Raw genomic sequence first — 21,899 nt, forward strand, 5'->3', positions numbered from 1 at the left:
ATCAACCGATTAACCAACGTTTGTGAAACATCTATCATTTGTATTCGCGTCAACTCGTCCTTGACCCCTGATCGCTGATCGATAAAACTCTGGGGGCCATGGAAGTTTCGAGTGGACCATGTTTTTTAAACAGTTTGAAATAATGCTCGAAATGAAGAGTAAAAATTTCATTCGGTCTAAAGAAACGATGTAGATATTGGTTTGGTAAATATTGATTATCTTGGTACTGATAATGGATGAGATTTTTTTTTTAATTTGGTAAATTTGCATTTAGATGTACGTTTACACGAATTTCTTTCTTGTTTTAGCAAACTGATAGATTATTAAAAAATTCTTTCCGAAAGTTAACAGAACGCTATCTCATTAACTTTGCTTATGGTATGAGCTTTCGAAGCTTACGTGCAACAGAAACATAAATCTTGGAATTGCCAACTACACGAAAGTCTTAACACAGTGATTTCTTCAAATTAATTTCCTGTCAGAGGTATCATGGTTGACGATCTAGATTTGTAATATTACCTCGTTTTAGTGAGCTACGATTTTAAAAATCTATTGTCATTTAATTTAGGTACGTTCTTTCTTATTTTTTATTTTTTATTTCACAGAAATGAATCTCTTCTAACTGCAGAGGTAAATAAGACTGTTTGTTTTAGGAATGATTTTCGAATTTTTATTTATACAATATATTGACTTTGTTTGTGAGGAAAGCCTGTCACACTCCACACTATGTACTGTTTCCACGTCATCCTCGATAATAACTTTACTTTTGCAGTTTCGAAATTTCTACAACTTTTTTCTCACGGTTAATTTGTCGCGTAAAAATTGCACAACAAACATTTCACAACGAGTATTCGTCCTTTTTAAAATAACCTCGATCGATTTGACGGGAATAGGAAACACTCGCGGAACACGATCGAGCACTTTATAACAAGTTTATCGCGTGTTTTCCTCGATCCTGTTCTATCGAGCGAGCAAACACGATACGTCGTAATCACTCGGTTCAACAAGCTGTATTCATCCAGTATTCAAATAATGCACTCTATCATTGAAACTGGTCACCATTTTCCGAATCATCTAATAAAATTGTTTGTAGCCCGAATACTTTTTGTTCCGAACAGGATACAAACAGGAACAGTCCGAATAGGACTGAATAATTGCACCTATACGTTACCCTATTACTACAGTTTTTCGACGTTAAATAAATTCCACGAGCCAAAGAAACGTGCAGAACTAAAAGTAATACTTTATTAGCTCGTAATATAAAGATTCCTTAAGTAAAACAACGTAAGCAACTTTCCGTAGGTAAAGTTCTAAACATTATGAAATTGCTCGCAAGCACGACAATGATTAAAAAGAATCTCGTCTATCACGATGCGAGACAGTTGTCGAGGAATTCCGATACAACTATGTTAGCCATTCTTGTGCAGGAAGTATGATGGGAAACACGCAAGAAAGTGGAATGCGAATGAAGATAAATAGGGAAGGAAAGAATAAAAAAAAATAAAAAATAAAAAGAAAAAGCAGAAAGACGAGGCTCAACGCAAATGCACGTCAGAATACACGGCTCGATCATAAATGTACTATCGACGACCGTGTTTCTGTCAGCTACTTCAATGCCAATTAACCGCTCTTCCGTTTCTCACCGAGTGGAAAGCATCGATCCGGATTGCAAGCCGAATACCAAGCGAATCGTTAGCTATGCAGCTGCCTGGTCGACTTTAATTAATCGAGCGTGACAATCATTGCCTGTCGTTCTTAAGTCCTTGCTTAGCAGCTTCTCTTAGAAAGCTTGAAAAACAACTTTCCCGACGTCTTTTGATGGAACTTTTCTTTAGATTTAATTTTCAGCATGTTTTATTAATTACATATCGAAATTTTGAATATAAAATATTATACAAGTTATTAGGAAAAGATTTTTGAAAGGATCTTGGGAGAATCTAAAGAGAGCCTAACTTAAAATTCATATAAATGATAAATTATAAATGTGCCAAGAAAGGATGAAATGAATGCGATTGAGTGGATAGAGGATACAATTGCACTCAAGTATTCGTCCACTCGTAATCAAACAAAGCACACATACGTACTCGACTTCGGTTTTCTGAATGCAGTTCCTATTACAGTAGAGCTTCAATTATTATTGAAACACCCATTATTCAAATGCTTTGTTAACCGAACACTCATCAGTGGCTTTGACCAACAATTATTTTGATCGACAAGAGCTTTAACCGACAGGAATGTATTTTCCAAATTATATACATTATTAATAACGGTAACGATAAGCAAGTCTTTGAATCTAACCCTCTTTGCCATATAACTACTCTATGTGTTTATTACAAATTTGGAAAAAACAATGAGGAAATTTTTTTAAATGGAATTATGTACTTTGTTATACATCAATTGAAGCGTTTTTTAATTCTCTACCAAGAAGTATCAAGACACTTGGTTCGAAAATTGATTATCTTAGGAAAGGATAAATCTTAGGAAAAGATATCTGCAATTTGAAAAATGTTGTTTTACGAAATTCCAAAAAAGTATTTTTGAATTCGGTGAGCCTAGTGATCTCTCCCTGAGATATCTTTTGAACTAATCAATTTTCGACCCAGGTGCTTTAATACTTTCTTGTAAAGATTTAAAAAACGCTTCAATTGAGGTATACCAAATTATAAAGCTCCATTTTAAAAAATTTCATTGGAATTGTCTATTGAAGAGTATCTGAATACCTATTTGTCTCCTTGACTGTACGTTTCACAGCATCATGTTTAAAACTTCAGCCTAAGTATTTCCCTGATACGAAAGTTTTAATTGCACGAGTTTGAATACTTTCGTAAGCCATTGTATCTAGTTTCGATCGATTCGTCTGAACATGCTCCGACGCGACGCGACGGTTCGTTTACACGTGGCGAAGATCAGTGTCGAGTGGTTGTTACTCTTGACCGAAAAGTGGGCCAGAGTTCAACGATTAGTGGTAGCAACGCAAACTGATTTCGTTTGTTGCCTACGGACGATATAATCCGGATTTGAATGCGTAATTATCCGACGCGATAAACTAGACACAGTAGCTGCGTGATGACACGAAGCTGGTAGGCGCGAGCTGAATTACACACGCACATGGCAAACATTCTGCATAATGGGAACCGCGTGATAAATTTTCAATTCACCACTGGGTCGAGCTGCACCTCTAATGTATAACCGTCATCAATGGGGTCGAAGAGCGACCGATATGTTTCTTAATTAGCACGAAACTAGTTTGTTCCGCATGATCCCGCAAATTACATAGCCGTTTCTCTCTGTTTACACATCGACAGCCTATAATTTCACTCCCATATGCGACTGCGTTGTTTGTAAATTAGCGAACTGCTATGCAAATCGCGGTCCGAACCGTTAACCAGGAATTACTTATTCAAATTAACGAGTTTTATGTACCCTGGAAGTCTACAATTTCTTTTTTTACAATAACCTGTGTACTTACATCTACTTTGTCAGATTCTTTTACAAGCGAATAGGTTTAAACGTGAAAGGTAACACCACGAAGGTCGAAAAGCAAAGGAGCCAATTAAAAAGCAATTTCAGCTTTGTCGTAAAAATATTGGATCAGCCTAACTTCAGCTTCGTTATCAGGGATTTAATTTTTATCAGAGTCTCTCAAAAGTAATTTACATACATATGGGAACGAGCACTTTCGGACGGCCAATTATATTTCCAATTGCTCGGTCGTGAAACACCTGTTTCTTAATTAAGACACTGAGCGGGAAAGAAATTTTTCGCCAACTGTTGAAAGTAAAGTTGCTGATTGCTCGTTACCGCGTTAACTTTTTCGTCTCGTTTACGCAGAAACGAAATAAATTTTCAGTAAGTATCTTTTTTCATTTCAATCACTTCGGTTCAAGAATAATATGAACAACCAATTTCTATTTCATTTCCCAAAGAGTAGCGACAGCAACAAGTCTTGCATTAAATAATAAGTCCAAGTAAGAATCGAGAATATTACTTATAATTCAAGTTTACCTCTAACCCTAGATAGAAATACTTATTCCTTATTCTTGGAGAGCAACTTCTGCGTTTTATTCGTCGATGTAAACGTCTCGTTATGCCAATGGCACCGGAAACAGGGTGAAAATATCAACTACCGTGCGAAAGGAGAAGAGAAATAAATCATATCGCCGACTTCGTTATCGTCTTCGTATACATCGTTATTTTTACTCTCCTTCACTCTTTCATCATCGAAATATCATTTACAATCGTTCTTTTCGGATCTCATTTCAAAGCTTTCAGATCCAAGGCTAACTTTTATACATCAATATTGCAAACTAACAAGAAAATCTTGAATATAGTAGAAAATGATGTTGATTGTGATTGAAAGGTCAATTAGAGAATCGTGTAACTGAGAGTAAACGAAGTAACTGAAGCAGATTTAACGAATTGTTGTATTATTGTAACAACAGATTCTTAAAGGTTGATCTAGTTATCGAAATTAATTTGACGATTTTTATTGTTAACCAGTATTAATTAATTAAGATTAACGAAAGGTCAATTAGGAAATCGTGTAACTGAAAGGAAATGAGGTAACTGAAGCAGATTTAACGAATTATTGTATCACTGTAACAATAAATTCTTAAAGGTTGATCTAATTATCGAAATTAATTTGACGATTTTTATTGACAACGAGTATTAATCATCAGTGGTAATCCACTGTTACACTCGTTTCCTTTAAGAAATCAGTCTCCTTAATAAGTTCACCAGTTGTGCGTGGCGAGTAACCATTAACGCGAGCTCACTGACTTCATTATACCATCGAATCACTTTTCAATTTCACCTAATACCTTCGCCGAGAAATTGCCTGGCCGAGGAAAGTGTTAAGAGTAACGAGAAATAAATTTCATTCGCAAACTTCTTTAAACCTAACCGTGAATAAAGTAACTATTGCTTTAGATACAACTTCGAAGTGTCAAGAAAAAGAGAGAAGAAAGTTTAATTTCTTTAAAGAAAATTATTCTTATCTTCAAGAGAACATTCGAAAAGAGGAGAAAAGAAAATTTAGTTTTTACGGAGGTGGCAAAAGAGACAACTATTATCTTAAGTACACGTTTGAAAAAGTAAGGAAAATTTTAAAAAAGAGTTTGTTCTAAATACTTATTTTGAAATAAAGACTACGGTCTCTTTTTCATTATGAACACAGTAGCCCTATAAAGAGCTGCCCTTTGGGAAATTTCGTATGCCCTGTATTAGACGTTACAGATATTCGTGCCAAATGTAAGTTACTTAATTAATGTAATTATCTGATTTGTCCAATGTATGCAACAACTCTTATGAAAACAGCTTCTGTAGAAAGAGTAATTAATTGCTTTCAGAACGACCAGGATATTTCCATTTCAATGATAACGTTGCCTCTGAATGGTTATTTGAAAACCGCTAGAAAAGTTGTTGATTCCACGTGTATGGATTATGGATTCAAAGGACCTAGCGAAGTAAGCTCGTAAAATTCAACTCTCAACGTTTATATAGTAGCAATTTTATAAAAAATATAAACTGTATTTAACTTGTTACAAAAATAAAAACTTACAAATTATCTGGAGTGTTATATGAAAAGCATCGAAATTTTTGAAATATAAAAGTATCTAGGTCACAGAGGATTATAGAGTGCGTAACCAAAGATAAGGTTGTGTATTTCTCATGAAAGGGAAATAGGACTTTGAAAAGTACTGAAGCAAATCGATCGATTACTTCTCTTTAATAAAGTATAGAGCAATTCTAATATATTTATGCATGAATATATTTGTTGTTAATTAGCATTCTATAGTTTATTAAAATAAATTGACTTCTTAATTTAGTTTCTCATAATATCAAGTTTTTACTTTGATGCAAAAAGATATTTTATATTTTATCTTATATTTTAGCTTTTAATTCCAACGTGATGAACCTAGCTAAATTAAAGGTTTCACTCAGTTAGCTAAATTGTATTGCTTGTTAAAATTTCATTTTTTCTTTGTACAGTCGGAAATATGTAGTAATATTTCAAGCATAGATTGACAAGGAAGCAATTAAATTATTGAAAAAGTTTACACAAACGATGCATATTCCAACTATGTATCCACACGTGTAGCAGAATCCACTTTCCAACTATACTGTATGTGCTACAGCCGCCATAAACAAAGTATTTCTAACTGATCTCAAAAATTCAGAGTGCTGATAGAGATTAACTATTAAATTAAAAAAACAAACGCATATAAACATAAGTTAAGTAATCAAAAACCATTCATTACTCCTTTTAATCTGTACAATTCAAAATCAAACCCACTGTATACAGCCTCCTCAGGCAAATAAATAAAAATCTGTTTATTTATTCTAGTCTAGTATTTGAAAAATAAACATGAAAATGAAATTGTTGGTATCTCCTTGTTTTGCTATCCAGGATAAAACACAATCCTATTTCCTTTGTCAACTAGGTAAATCCATTACAAAAGCTCTTCGTTAAAGAACGGGATAACCTTAACCATTTCACAAAAGAAACATGATTCAAGATGCAGTTTGAAGTCTAGGAAGATCGTAAAACATGTTTTTCACGCATTTCCATGAACAATTTTTCTGCCAGCCTTTTGTATCTTTCATGACGTTCCGTTTTATAATTTTTCTGGATTCTCGCTAGGATCTCTAACTTTGTCAGTCGGCTAATTTAATTATTCCAAAACGCTGTGCAACAGCAAATGCTACTGGCGTGTTACACGCTTCATTTGATGCAATTTTTGTTCGTATTAAGACGCGTTTCATGAAGAGGATGAAGCATCAAACGGAAACACAATACCTATCAGAAACACGATTCTCAGAGATCTGTTTGTTCTCTAACGGTACGAGACAAATTATTACCTTATCCTACTACTTATATATTTGCCGTTAACTAATCTTTAACCTAGTTATTGGAAAATATAATTGAATGTTTTCATGAATTTTCCTGCTTTTCCTTTTGTGATAATTTTTGTTTTTGATTTTTGTACTGTGAATTTCATTTGTAAACTAGTGTTCAAAGCATTATAATAGTAAAAATAAATTTGAATTCCACCATCATATTCCGGAAACAAGAGGAACAATTCATTTCCCACTTCAAAAAGAGTAAAAATTATGAATACTTTTTGCAGGAAGTGAACAAATTAGTTTTATATAATTCAAGCTTCCTCTCGGAATCCGTTTTAAACAAATTTCCATTCTTAACGCGGAATATTTTTTTTAGATAATTCAAACATTGAAATTACATTTAAACCTTAATACCTTAATTCCCCATTTTATATTGAACATTATTTCTCCTCAATTTTTTCTAATTACAGCACAAAATCGACGTTTATTCATAAAATATTACTTAATACATTATAATTTTTATTTCATAAAATAAAATTGAACGTATTGAATCGAGTATTCCCATCGACTGTGATAAAAATTTAATAATATTCCTTAAAAAAATCTCTTCTCTTCCTCTCTTTTTCTTCTGTTTTTATAAATTAATACCAGCTTGTATTAGTAGAGCGTTGAATTAAAGGATTATAACCACTTTTTACGCGTTAAAAGGTTTCTCGTGTATTCATGGAAAAATTCATTGGTTACATGGTTAACAAAAGCAGCGAGACAATAAAAGACACTTTCAATAGGATTTAAACAAATTCTATTTGAGAAACTGCTAATTATTCAGAATGTGGTTTCGAATGATAAATCAATTGACGATACCAGAAACCAATCAGTGTAAGTCACTTGACCGATTTAATTAATGTAATTAATTTCGATTTCGAATGAACCATGGTCGTTCTTGTCTTCATATTCCATCAAAGATACTAACCTCCGAGCTGGTCGAGGTAGTACTATCAGCGCTGTCTGTGTTCGCCACGGAGGAAAGGGGTGATCTGTGACCCCTTTGAGCCCATTTGTCTCTTATAGTTGCCACTCCGGTGACAACTCCTATCCTGCTGCTGGCAGTGTTCCCAGATTTTCCGCCACCCTCGTTGCTCCCACTTCCACTTCCACCTCCTCCTCCGCATGCTAGCTCCAGGACATCACCCAGCACCTCTGACAATTTGCCCGGCACCTTGACGAAGGTGTCCAAGACCACTCGACGAAAACAAAGGACGCTGGGGTCCTATGGGACCCTTTTCTTCCTCTTTTTATTCTCTTTCGCGACTTGCGTTAAAACACCCGACGCGTGCTCGATCTTCTAATATCCTTCGAGGATCCTCTTTGAAAGTGAACCGTGTTAATTCGACGATCACCTGGACTGACGTGAACGTTAACGGTAAGGTCAGCGCAACGATAAAAAAGAAACACGTTGTTCCTTCTCCCTTTCTATTGTCATTAGATCAAATGGTCGGATCTGATAGCGTACCGTGACATTTTCAGAGAAATGTCAGGATAAGGATTCGCCTCGATTTCCCTCGACTGCAGCTGAATATGGACCCGAGAGAATTGGCTAACGTAGGCTTGCGAATTCCAAACGAGAAATGCTCGAGCTTCGGGAAAAGCAACGTTGAAAACTGTCACAGTGACACGACCATTCTAACGACTGTCTGATGGAAACAACGATCAATGAAATTCGTTCATTAAACTGTCCCAACCATTCGATAGAGTCTTTAGAAAGAAGGATTACCGGAGGACACTCGAAAAAGCGTCGACTTCCAAACTGATTATGCGTTTGAGTGATAGGTGAACGAAATTGTTATCGAGGCTCTCTAGCTCCATTTTCCTGGGAAATTGTTTCGTTTGCTTGGCATTAATGTTTGCTGAAATTCTGAATGTCATTGAAAATGCATTAACCCTTTGACTACGGCGGACTTTGAGACGTACCAGCCATAGCATACGATAGGAATTCAGAAATTTTTCGTTAAGCGTGCATTTTTGAGAAAGTAGATTGAAATAATGAAAACGCTGAATTTCACTATATTAAACTAATATAAAAGTTCAAACTAGTTTAAGCGCCTATAGTTGCCTAAAGTGTTACAAACGCAAATTTGCTAAGTGCCTTTCGACGTCAATGGTACTCAAAGGGTTAAACTGACCCTACAAGACCCTGATAAATATCATAAAATTCAAACTCTACCTTGTCTCCATTAACTTCATATTTTGAAGGCAAGTAATTATTTAAAAAAGGAATGAACAGAAAGCAATGCTTTTATACTTTTATACGTTAAATCGATGGAAGGGGTTAAAATAATTAACTTTCAATCTATAAAAAGTTTAACGAAAAACTACTACAATTTAAATTTCAATTGAAATGCAAAAATGGATCGGATATTTTTGTTTGTTATACAGTTAGCGTGTAAATTTTTATTGAAGTTTATTCAATTTCTTTGCTAACCCAGACTCAAAACTCGCTTCTACCAAGTTTCTAACGAATTTTTGTATTTACAAAAATCAATTTTGATTTAGAAGAGGAATTCTCAGTGTTATCGATATACTGTTTCGTTCCGGTACCGTTTCGATATTAACCCGTTAAATTCTTTCATGTACTTGTTAATTTTTGTTACGTTTTGTTCTCTTATGTTTTTAACCAGCCTCCTTATAAACAAATAAAGAAAGTGCGGTGTGTACATTGTGCATTGTATGTAAAGCGTAATAATCTATGGAAATGATAGAAAAGTGAAACCAACCTTTGGAAATTGCAAAAATAATATACATATATTATTTTAAGTTACTGATACGTAATTTTAAAAAACCTGCCTCTTATTCAATGCAATCTTTTCCGATAAAACCAATACTTGAAGCGAGTAAAATCAAAGGGAAGAGAAAACGAATCATGTGGAAACACAAACGATCTTCAATATTTCTTATTTCCGTCGGATTAAATAAAAATGATCCTACTTCAACAAGTACACTTAGAATTTCGTAAAAATCTACTCGTAGCCACCCAACTATCCCTAATGGTAAAATAAAGTACGAAGGACTCGAAGAAGACTTCGTCTTCGTCGTCTGCGTGAAACGAAGGTCGTCAAATTGTTGATGGATTAACTTTCTACGAGTCGCTTTTGTGCATCTCGCGAAACTTTGAAACAAAATATCTTAATTAACTTAACGAACCTCGCCAGTTAACTCGCCAAGGACAGCAGATCTTTGCTACGACGCGAGTTTATCATCGATCTTTACTCCGAGATATCCAGGTTCAACGAGGAATTTTGAAATCTTCTCAGCTGACAACCTTGGGCCACGAGTATCCTGCGTTTCCCAAAGACCAGGATTAAATTAACTCTAGCTGGATTTCAGATGCACCTCGAACGCGAGGAAATGCGCGCGTTCTACCTGGATTCTGAGATCTAACAAGTTTTCATTTCTTTTCCAAGAAAATTCTCGAAGGAGAAACATATTCGTTTAGTTACATTTGCATTTCCTTTTGTGGAATCGAGAAAGATTAAATTTTTCCAACCAAGTCTCTAGATATTTAATCTGATAACTTTGACATGGAATCAATTTTCTTAAATCTGAAAATATCTATTCTTTATTCAAAGCTGCAGTAAATTGTACGAAATGTATTAAGTTAATTCACGAGAAATACGATGGAACAATAGTTTTGTTTTTCGAAACTTGTCCCTGATAAAGGATATCACTTGCATCCTCCAGATACACTTTCCCAAGAAACTTTGAAAATTTCTTAATTACCCAAGACGACCCCCGCTGAATTCTAATTCATTTGCAAAGGACGCAGTTCATGTCTTCGTACACTCATATCCCCCTTTTCCTTGCTTTTAACTGTGGCGGTATTGATTCGGTACGATAAGTTACTTTAATGGCGTTTTTTACGCGGGAACAATTAAAGGGTTGAATTATTTGCGAAATGAGATCGATTAAAACGAGAGGTGAAATATTTTAGATAGGTGCATATGAAATGTTTTTTAAGATAAATTTTTGAAACTATATATTTTTTTCTGAATATGATGTGTAGTTAATCGAAATAACTTTTACACTAGTTTCAGTTCTTAACATTTGTTTTAACAGTTAACGAATTTCATTATTCCATTATTACACGAAATATCTTTTTCTTTCATGTGGTCGATAACAATTGATTATTCAGCAGTGTTTACTATCAGAAAGTACATGAAGTTGAAACTTCAGTAAAACAACATTTCATGTGCAGCGACCTAATAATAACATAATTGAGGTCATCCATATTGAACAACCTTCCTACGTATCTATCCGAACAATGGTACTTTATAACTTTTATTTTTAACGCTGAAAATTATGCGAGAATATAAAATTAGTAGCAATTTGTATTTCGAAATTATCTAACTTTTGTATATGCGATGGACTTTAGTTTCAGCAACAGAAAAAACTGTAATAAATGTTTGAATAGAAAGTTTGTCTGAAAAGTCGTCGCTCTTTGTTTAATTTATTGTTGGCACAAACTTTCAGTGAGAAAACTCGACGGTTCTTCTTGATTTTCGTCATTAACAACTAAAACTAGAAAGAAACTTTACGAGACTTTTCTGCCATACTTATTCTTCTAAATTATAATTGTGTCGTATTACGTATATTTGGTAATCGTTAATATTATTATTTTATTTTTTGTTAATTATAGTACCAGAATTTCTAAAGATACATTAAATTTGGAGAAATATAGCAAGTTTCAATTTTGTTGAAATGAGTGCCTTATTTATTTGTACAAATTATAATTGCATATGTATCACCTTTGAGTTGAAATAATGTTGAAACATTACTACAACTCTGAGCAGAAAGAAAATCCAAATAAATCAACAAAACAACGTAATATATTTCCCCTTCTTGTAACAGAAACTACAATTTGTATAACGTATCGCGAGTCGCCATAAATTCAATGAAAAAACAAAAGAAAAACTGATTCATCCCTAGAGACAAGCGCGGAATTGGAAGAGCAAAAGACACGAACGTCAAACATTGCTGAATTGTTTTCCTGCGAGAGTGCAAAGAGAGCTACGAGGCCGATCGGACCACCTGGGTCAGAATCGATATTTACCCTAATTGTTGCTCTTGTTCTCGTGCCCTCCCTGCTAAAGTCATCCCTAGCATCGGTGTACGGGTTTCTTAACAATTACCCTCGTAGACCGAGAGATCAATGTTCGAGGTCGCGAAACGTTCCGAAAGGAAAAGCAATCGGTACAGGATCACAATAGAAACGGAAGAGATATTCTCGGAGAACGTAGAATGCTGTTTTTTTTACTTCAGTCAATCCTATTCTAGAATACAAATTTTCTAAAAGGATCAGGAACAACGTTTTCTGCGTTTTCAGAGAAGAATACAAATAATTCCCGGTGTTTTAAGTCGAATGAAAAATTTTGCAGAATATAAGTGAAATACACCCAATTAATTTTCCTTTAGTGTTTCTACGCGTTTGTTTAATGGACGAATACGATTGACCTGCATTCCTTTGACCCAACTCTCTGCACCGGAGAACAGAATTGAATCAACCTGCTGTACAATTACAACGCATTCCGTCGATACCATCCTTCGTTCAGTAACCCTGATGAAAGCTCACGCGTTCAACAAGGGCAGTCTATCTTCGTTCAGAAACGTCTGTTTCATTGAACGATAAAGAAACTTCAACACCGAAGAACGTGTCGCTAACGAAACAATAAGCAACGGGAATGTAGGTAATTGTAAGTAAAAGTGAAGCCAACAAACGAGGAAAGAATCCTTTTGAAGGGAACAACGTTTCAGTTAAACGGGTCTGATTCAAGGAACCACACTGTCTGACCAAACACCGACGTATACTACTTTGTCGCGGTATTTCCTCGAACATAATCGAACTACGTCCCGGTATCGTTAGTCTACTACTGATAAATAATTTACCAGGTCAGTTGGCCAGGGTTAGGTCATCAACCAGCGAGTAAAGTATCGGTGGTCACTTCTAGAGAGCAGAAAGCATCCCCTTCAATGATATTCGAATTCACTTGTACTTTACGATACGTTTGCCACTTTTTCTCTGATAATCTGTCGTCGACTTTGCTGGCGTAGTGGCCTGGCTACGACTAAACTACACTCGACGTGTACACGCTCCGTACGCCGGGGTTCGTGTGCCACCAGAAAACGGCGATTCGTGGATGGTATTCAGCAAGGAGGTGGTGGTTGGTCCCGTTGGTAGGGTGAACGGAGCATGCTGCTATCCAACGAGCAAGACAGAGAGAAGCATAGCTCGATTGGTTAAGGCGCGACAAGGATGTCGTTATATAGAAGCGTTTGATACGGTTCACTGTGTGCGTTATCGTGTATACGTGCAATGGTTGAGCTGCGAGGGACGAAGAAAGAGAGAACGAGTATGCGTGCGCCGCAACAGGTTACTCTCCCCTTCGATACGCTCCTGGAATCCTCCACGACCCTTATTCCCTCTCCACATTTCCACGTTTTCTTCGACCTTCTTCATTGCTCAAAAGCATTTCGTTCTATGTTAAACATACGAATATGTTTAGATAGAAAAATTCATTTTTCATTTATTCTGGAATTATAATGTTCTCACCCCGAAAGTAATCCCTTACGCTAATCATTTTTACTGGGATGTAGTTCTTTTAGCGGAAGTCGCAAAACCATAAATAGATATATCAATTCGACGTAGATTTTCATGCCATTTACGAATATCATAATCAGTTTTGCCGAAAATGAACAATTCTTGAGATATCGATTTTTTCGAAAAATGGCCGCTTTTTCTAAAATATCAATATTTATCCAAATTTCGAGTGTGTTAAGTTACAAGTGTGTTATTAGCTGATATATATTTATATAGAGCAATTATTATGGGTAAAGGCTACGTAAAAGGATTAAATTCAAAAGGGGGCCAGTTCAAAAGATATTGAGAATCTATATAGTCTATCCTATTTTATAAATACAGAAAGGTACAAATAATAAATCACGAAATTAAATTTTTGAGGTAGATAGTGCACGTACTTTCCCTCCAGCCCCTGTTTTTCTTTTTCATCTACTTAGTTCCCTTTTTTGTCACCCCATGGTTTTTTTCCTTAACTTTTCTACCCCCCTTCCTTTATTTTACTCGCTTTTTTTCCTTCTGCGTGCCAGCCACTCGTAAATAGACGTTTATGTAAGTCATTCTACAGGTTCGTCTATGTGTTTGCTCACTACTATGACTTCGGTGTTTTCCACTCCCTAGTTTCCTCCTGATCCCTACTTGTTCTTCGATCTTTCTAATGGTGCTTCTAACACATCGAAAGAAAAACAACGACTAGATTGAAAAAAAGCGTTGAAAGAATCGCTTCAATTACTACGCGAAGATACGAAAGGTTGATGGTTGACGCACTACAAGTTGGAAAGATCCAGTCAGGAGAGGAGTACATAAAGCACGCGTACAGAGAGAAATCCGATTTCTTTCAGCACATACAAACGTCGTCGAAACTCGCCCGCGAATCGTCAATCGAGTAATGGATCGAACAATAGAATCGTCGAGAGAAATTGCACGCGATTCACTTCAAACACGAGTGTCTTTCAATGTCGCGAAACCTTTTAAACAAATCTCCTAGGGTAACGCTTAATTTTCTTCGAAAGGTTCCAAGCGAGCACCTTCCGTCGTCGCAAACCTGCTTACGTAGCGTTACTTTAACCAATTTTATCGTTTCGCGTAATCTGTTTAAGACGAAATGTAAATACGAAATTTTGAGATCTCTGAAAGGATTCATTCTTAAACACACTTTTCTAATTTTCTTTGAAAAAACTTCTATAATCTCGTATTGCAAATAAAGACAAACTATCTAATGACAATCATGAATAGAAGGATCATCTGTGGTACAGTTAGCCGCAGAAATATATCGCAGATCACTGTTTTTCTTTACGATGATATATGAAATTCGTCTCGAAATAATTTGTACAATAATTCGGAAAGATATGTTACTTTTAAAAAAGGATCAACTCGATTAATTTCAATTTTGTTCAGAAACTTCTTCGCTCGTATCCCTTGTTTTCATTCCCAGCTATAAATACACTTATTTTTGTTTAAAGTTTTTCAGTTAATCCTACGTTACCGAGGTGGTCCTAGTGCCTGTTTAATTACGTTTCTACGTTCATTAATTTATGACCGACCGTATTGGTGATTCTGCAACCGATATTAGCATAATTTTCATTTCGCGCCACGAAATCGTTACACGTTGAAAAATAATATTTATAACATGCCCGAGTTTTTCTATTCTTTATTCCATGAAATTAATCAATTTGTCTTCTAATTCAATTTTTCAAATTCGGCTGTAAGCTTTCACAAAAATTCTGGATTTAATCAAAAATTTCAATCGTGCTAAATTATTTCCTCAGAACCAATTTCTTCTACAAATCTCATCAATCATACTTCCTTTGAAAATTTCTAACAAAGCGTCATGTATTGAAGCTTTTGATACATAGGTATGCAAGCATTTCCCGTGACTTTAATTTCAGGCGCTTAGAATCAAAAGGATGCAAGCTACACTCGTTTTTCAATTTACGTTATGTTTAGCGGTTTTACCATTCTGTTCTTAATTACAAAATTACAAAAAAAAAAACGTTACTTGCATCTCTTTTCTCTCAGGTAGGAGAAAATCGAATATAAAGAAATATCGCTCGCGCCTTTGTTTTCTAGATATTAGCACTAGAATTACCGAACCAGTCAAAATGACTGGTTTCAAGTTTCTTATTTTAAATTATAATTTTTATCGCGGTATTTTTGTTGGAATGTATATTGGCTATTGTCGAGATAAAGTATATAGAATTAGATATGTTTCATCCTTTATTTATTGAAACGTTGGTAGTTCAAGTGTTAACATTAAAAAATTTGGGAGAAAAGTGGCTGAAACTGATGTTTTGTGTTGGTTTTGGGAAGCAGGGTGATAATAAAAATGAAAGGAAAATATATATATGTTTAATTGAACGTTCCCTCTTTCGAAGTTTTGAATTGACTGACTGGCAAAGAGCAAAAATCCTCGAGCCAGACGGGCAGGCTCTCATAGCTCTTATTTGACCCTTGGCATCTTCTTTGATTGTGAACGTGTTGATATAAGATCATGTTAATTTTTACCCGTATATTAATAATCTGTTCAGCACTGATAAATAATTTGCACTACAAGTGTGATACGTTACCTCAAAGTTACAGGAGTGCGTAGAGGGTTGAATACACTTTTTTTTTTATTTTATGAAGTAAAAAAGATAATCGAAGGTCAAGGTATCGAGTCATTTGTCTTTGCCTAGAGGAAAACTATACGACAAGGTCGTGTCTTCGACTCGTTCTATCTTCGTTTACGACGATCAAGTTATTAAATTCCGCTTGGAATTACAGGGATAACCCGAGCCGCAAATTTCCTCCAAGTTATTACCAATTTTGCCAGCCACTTATCATAGAAAACGACAAGTCGAAACGATTTTTCAACGCGGAAGTTGTGAATCTGTTTTCACTTGAACAATAATGAAACACGAGAAGAAAAATGTCCATTAATTTTCCATTGTTTTCTGTATGAAAATAGATGTTTTTCAATTAGTCTTTTCCTTTCAACGTTAAGTTAAAGCAATAATTTTGTAAACACTTTTTTCTCGTTACTTCAAGTTACTAAAAATGGAGCTGCATCCCTTTAGCTGCAAGGTCCTCAATTTCGAACGATCAACATCTCGGATATCTATATGTATAAATTATATTTTCAACTTTTCATCATGGATCGAAGAGCCGAGGGGCAGAAGTTGTTTTCCACGGGACTTGTCGACCGTAGGATCGGTTTATAATGCAGTTTTCACGATGGCTCGATGTCAATAACGAGAGGGTGCATCTTCCGCGACCGGATAGTCTTTTTGATAGATGGTCGAGTTGCACGCACATTATGCATTTATCTGAGCTTTTACGTAAAGCAGAAAATTTGATTACTTTCGATGGAATGGCCACTTCACGTGTTACCTAAAGATTATGTTATCGATACATCATTCTTGCGATGATATACACGTAGGAAAATTGATTTCACTTAATACGACTTAATTTTCTTTTCTGATTTTCATTTGTGTTCTCGAAAGGGTTTAATGATATCTTCGAGAAGTTCTTCAATTTTGTACTCGAGGAGCTTCAATTTTTCTTTTTAAAATGCCTTAATGTTATCTTCGAGAATTCTTCAGTTTCTTTTGATATCTTCAATTTGTCTCGTAAGCGGCAGAATTTGCTTTTTGCAAAGCATTAATTTTCTTTTACAGAAGTTTCAATGTTGCTTTCCGAGACAATTTAATTTTGTCTTTGAACTTTTCTCCAGAGACGGCAAAGGATCGATCAATCGTACCGGTTCCGCAGAACGTACAGCGGATAGTTGCTTTCATTCTTCCCTAAGTTGAGATTTGTTAAAAAAAAAGTAAAGGAGAACTTTGCCGAAGTTTGTGGGTAATGGAACAGAGCATAAGCTCGAAGAAGTAGGTTCTGATCACGTTATCCTTGAAATAAATTCAACTTTAGATTTCTTTTAACTCGAAGCTGACATTTTTGGGATATTTGCCGAGCAACTCCGACTTTGCTGCTTTTCCTCTAATGAAAATTTGCGAATCTCATCGACACACGCGGAAAATAAAATAAAAAGGATCTTGCGAACCTTTTGCGATTCGAAGGCACAATATCAATCGGTCGTTGTAGAGTGCTGTATCGATCCACATTCCGGATTCTATATTCCCAGTCGGAATGGGGAGTTTCTATATCTGCGCGCGTCCAGGTAGACACGATAACGGAGATAACGACGAGCTTCGTTAAATTACGCATCGAACGGGGTGAATTTGAAATCCATGCGAAAGATAGGGGTTCGCTTTGTATTTTTCCAGTCGTTTCATTCTTTCCTTCGCGGCAATCGTTTGATCGAGTCGTTTTTCCGATTAGAGTCAATTAGTTCACTTTATAGGATAGAAAAAGCGCATAAATAAAAGGTCAAAAGTCACAAACGAGTCTTAATTAATTCATTATATTACATTTCCGTGGATTAGCGGCAACAAGCGTATTCGAGCGCAAATTTGACCGTAAATCTATTTCATTTATTATTAATTGATCAATCTTCCCTTTGGATTTTGAAATGCTATTAAAAATATATCAGATGCAATTCCTGAAGTACTGTCCGATTTGTTTTCAAAATTCAATGTTATATATGGGAATTAGTAAATTAATTTGTTGAATAAAAGATATTATACTTCATTTTTACATGAATACGCGTTTAAAAGATGATACTGATATCACCATCTGGTGGTAAATGGAAAAGGCAATGAAACAGAAAATTGCTTTTCTTTTCAAAATGTGCAACTTTTACACTTTGCTGCAGTCGATGCTTCAAGGGTTAATTCACCGATGCAACAGAGGGTGATTTTACCTCTTATCAGCTATGGCCACCTAACAGTAAACCGCTGATACTAATAGAACTAAATTATGCATACGTTACCTACAGTAGGTATATCTTTTTCCCACAATAGATTTCTATCCTATACTTTATCTTTTGAGAACTGCTATATGAGTTTGATGGTTCGCCTGTAGATGGAAAGGACATAGAAGATTCCTACTTTATCACAGCACACTTCGAAAGATTTCTAGTTTATCTACCAGCTTATCATTTTTCTTCATGACATTTTTTCTAATCTTTTTATTATTTTAGAGTTATTATTTATTTGCTGCATATTTTGTAGCTAATGTACACGTGGATTTTACTCGCGGCGAGGCTGCATATTAATTAGCTGTCGTGCAGAAAATGAGGGGTTCGCAGCAGCCTGTTCTGCGCACGTGTCTTTCGGTAATGAATCTAAAAGCCATTGTTGATGGGCAAATTTCAAAATTTAAAAAATTTGCTTTAGGTAATTTTCAGAAAACGGAGATAATATATACTATCTCTTAAAATTCGTAGGATAGTTATCCGTTTTGATAATCTTTAATGGAATAATAAAAATGATTTAAATTATGCAGAAAGCTAGCAAGCTAAAAGGACAGAAAAGTTAAAAATGGTAGAAAAACTGGGGAAGGTGAAAAATTTGAAAAGACTAGAAAAAGGAGATAAGTGAGGAGAGATGAAGAACCTGGATAAGGATGTAAGAAGGAGGTACGTTAAAGACAAGCAGCCCCTAACGACCGTTCTATCTATCTAAAGATAAGGTAATGTAGCAAAGGTAAGAAGCCCAGAAGAAGTAAAAGAGATAAAAGTTCAGAACCACTAAAAACGGTACGAAAGTTAAAGAAAAAGAAAAAATCTAGAAAAAGCTATATAAACTAGAAAAGTTAGGAAATGCAGAAAGGCTTCACGGCAAATAATTAAAGAAAGCATTAAATATTGTAAACAATTGATCGATTATCTAACATAGAATAGGCATTAATTGCTTGTATGTGAATTTCATGGAAATAAGCGTGAAGAGACGACGAGATTAAAACAGAATCATAACGGTAGAAGCAATACATTTTCTGCTAATTAACCAATGTCTGCTATTAGATAATTAACATGCTGTACAGTTGAAAGTGGACACTAATAGCATTTTGAATAGTTGCGGAATACACATTACGGAATTAATTGATGCTCTTACAGCATTCGCATGATAATTCAATTTCCCTTCATCGGAACGGATGTAAATGTTAATTAGTTCGGGTTAGATCCATTTCCTTCGACGAATTGACTATGCAAAATTTAACCCTTTCCGATTAAAGTACGAGAACCATATCCGCTATTTTGACATTGAAGAACAGTGAATTGCAGAAAATTGCATACACTTTTTTTTATAATGAAACTTAACTTCCTATTGAGTTTTCGATTGAAAAGGGTTAAAAGGTTACGAAAGGATCAAGTTAAGTTTCGCGTTAAAATTACACGATTGTCCAGCCATAAATATAAGGCGATATCCGTGTGTTCCGGGTAAAGAATAAAGGTAATTACTAAGACAAACGAAGAATGCTATTAACCCTAATACAAATAGTCCGGTAAATACACAGCACAGTTTAGAACGGCTGGAAGCGTGTTGACAGTGGATAGACTCACTTCATCAGAGGCGAGTAAGCTATAATTAACGTTTATTTCTTCGACCATCAAACAATCTAAGTAAATTAATGTTCAGGAGAACATTATTACAGTTCGTTTGTTGATCTTGAAATATATTGGAATTTGGAAAATCAGTGCTTAATTTTATTTTGAATTATAATAAAGAAATATTAACGAATTGAAACACCAGGTTCTTCATCTTTCCTCACTTATCTACTTTTTCTAGTTTTTTCAAATTTTTCACCTTCCCCAGTTTCTTTCCCATTTCTAACTTTTCTGCGTTCTTTTTGCTACTTAGCTTTCTACATAATTTAAATAATTTTTATTACATAGAAATATTAACGATATAATAAAGAAATACACCCATACCTCGCTTTATGGCCTAGATACGTTTCAGAAAAGTTGGCCGTAAAGCGAAAAACCGTATAACGAATCAATTATTTTGATACAAACCCATACAAATTCAATTGGATCTGTTCTAATTTTTTATAAAATAATATAGTTTTTAGTTCATAAAATATTTTATTCTTCTTGTTTCCTATAAAAATGCTTACATGAAAATAAAAGTACAGCATTTTTTTGACCGTATAACGAAACATTGTGGGCCGTAAATCGAAAAAGTGCCATAATTAAAAAAGGCCGCTATACCACGTATAACAAGGTATAGGTGTATTAACGAACTGTTCATTAGTCGTCTATAATGATTAACTCCTATTAATTTTCTATATTTTCGAAAAACAATATTATGAAAGCTGATGCATGCATATTTTAATTGCACTCACCCCAGTCTGTACCGCGTAGTAATTTTTCTGCTGTTGTCGCCAACAATTCAATACATGAGAGGAGGACGTATCGTGCGAGTGATGGTGACAATTCTCCTGTCGATTATCCGGTTTCTTCGGGATCGATGGAGGATCAGGCCAACGATCTAAATTGCTCCAGTATTTCCCCTTTCGTTTAACCGCGTAATATCGGTAGATCACTATTGTCATCGCGACGACCAAGGCCAAACCAGTCCCGGTAGCAGCTCCAAAAATTGCTGACGATACCATTTTCTTCGCTCTTTCTATCCGCTTCGATTTCTTCCTCCTCCTTTCTCGAATTGGAAGGGCTCTGGAGTTCCTCTGTAATCTGTAAAAGGTCAACATCGTTAGGAAAGGAGAAAAGGGAAGTTCTAGAGGTTGACTTAATTAGATTTTACATCCTGCTTCATTATTTTGGTATCTCTCTTGACTTGGAAATTCGTTAGTATTATTTTTACTAAAATTCGGTGTCCTTTTTCGCGATTTTTAGCGATGGCATATGATTTTGTGAATTAGGAACTCGAAGAAAGAATAAAGGTCATGTTAGCCTTCCCTGAGGAAAATGTCCTGTGGGGACAAGGGAAGTAAAATCCATCATTTGTCTTAAGTCTTTGGTAGCCGTATATTTTACGAGATTAATGGCCCTTGTAATTTCTGGTTTTTCCTTATGACAAAAGAGAGAACTATATTTGTAAACTTATGATGTATGCTACGAAATTCATAGTTTTTAAATTAGAAATTAAACAGCAAATTGAAATATTACATTAAACAATAAATTTGAATTATAGTGCAGTACTAAACATTAGTTGTTTCCAGTCTATACCACCCGACAAGACGCGTTAATTACCACTTGAGTCAATTGCAGCGCTCACGAGTACAAAGTTAGGATTAACAAGTTAAAGCGTTCATTTAGGACACGGAACTAGCTTTCTAATTAAAGTGACTATTGCAACTTTAATGTCTAAATTTAGATCCTAATTTTATTTTTTCAGATTTTCTAGAATATGCAAGTGATTTCTAAAAAAGTCATCTTCATTTTTTCAAATTAAATTGTGTACTTTGTTATACATCAATCGAAGCGTTCTTTTATTCTCTACAAAATGTTATACTTGGGTCGAAAACTGATTAGTTCAAAAGATATATTAGGGGAAGGCAGGGAGAGCCTAATGGTCTCTCCCTA

The 21,899-nt window shown here is 35.1% G+C and overlaps 1 protein-coding gene across 6 annotated transcripts in view; it reads right to left on the minus strand.

Moving 5' to 3' along the window:
• LOC114882892 (synaptotagmin-5) overlaps nt 1-21,899 on the minus strand; it is a 111,694-nt gene that overhangs the window by 14,245 nt on the left and 75,550 nt on the right. For all 6 annotated transcript variants that reach the window (XM_046285309.1, XM_029200059.2, XM_029200055.2 and 3 more), the window contains one exon: nt 20,699-21,047. In XM_046285309.1, the coding sequence (XP_046141265.1) occupies nt 20,699-20,968 (270 nt within the window). In that variant the 5' untranslated portion in view covers nt 20,969-21,047. The remainder of the gene's footprint in view (nt 1-20,698; nt 21,048-21,899) is intronic.

The sequence above is a fragment of the Osmia bicornis genome, chromosome 1 (genome assembly GCF_907164935.1).
Source record: "Osmia bicornis bicornis chromosome 1, iOsmBic2.1, whole genome shotgun sequence".
Taxonomy (NCBI): domain Eukaryota; kingdom Metazoa; phylum Arthropoda; class Insecta; order Hymenoptera; family Megachilidae; genus Osmia; species Osmia bicornis.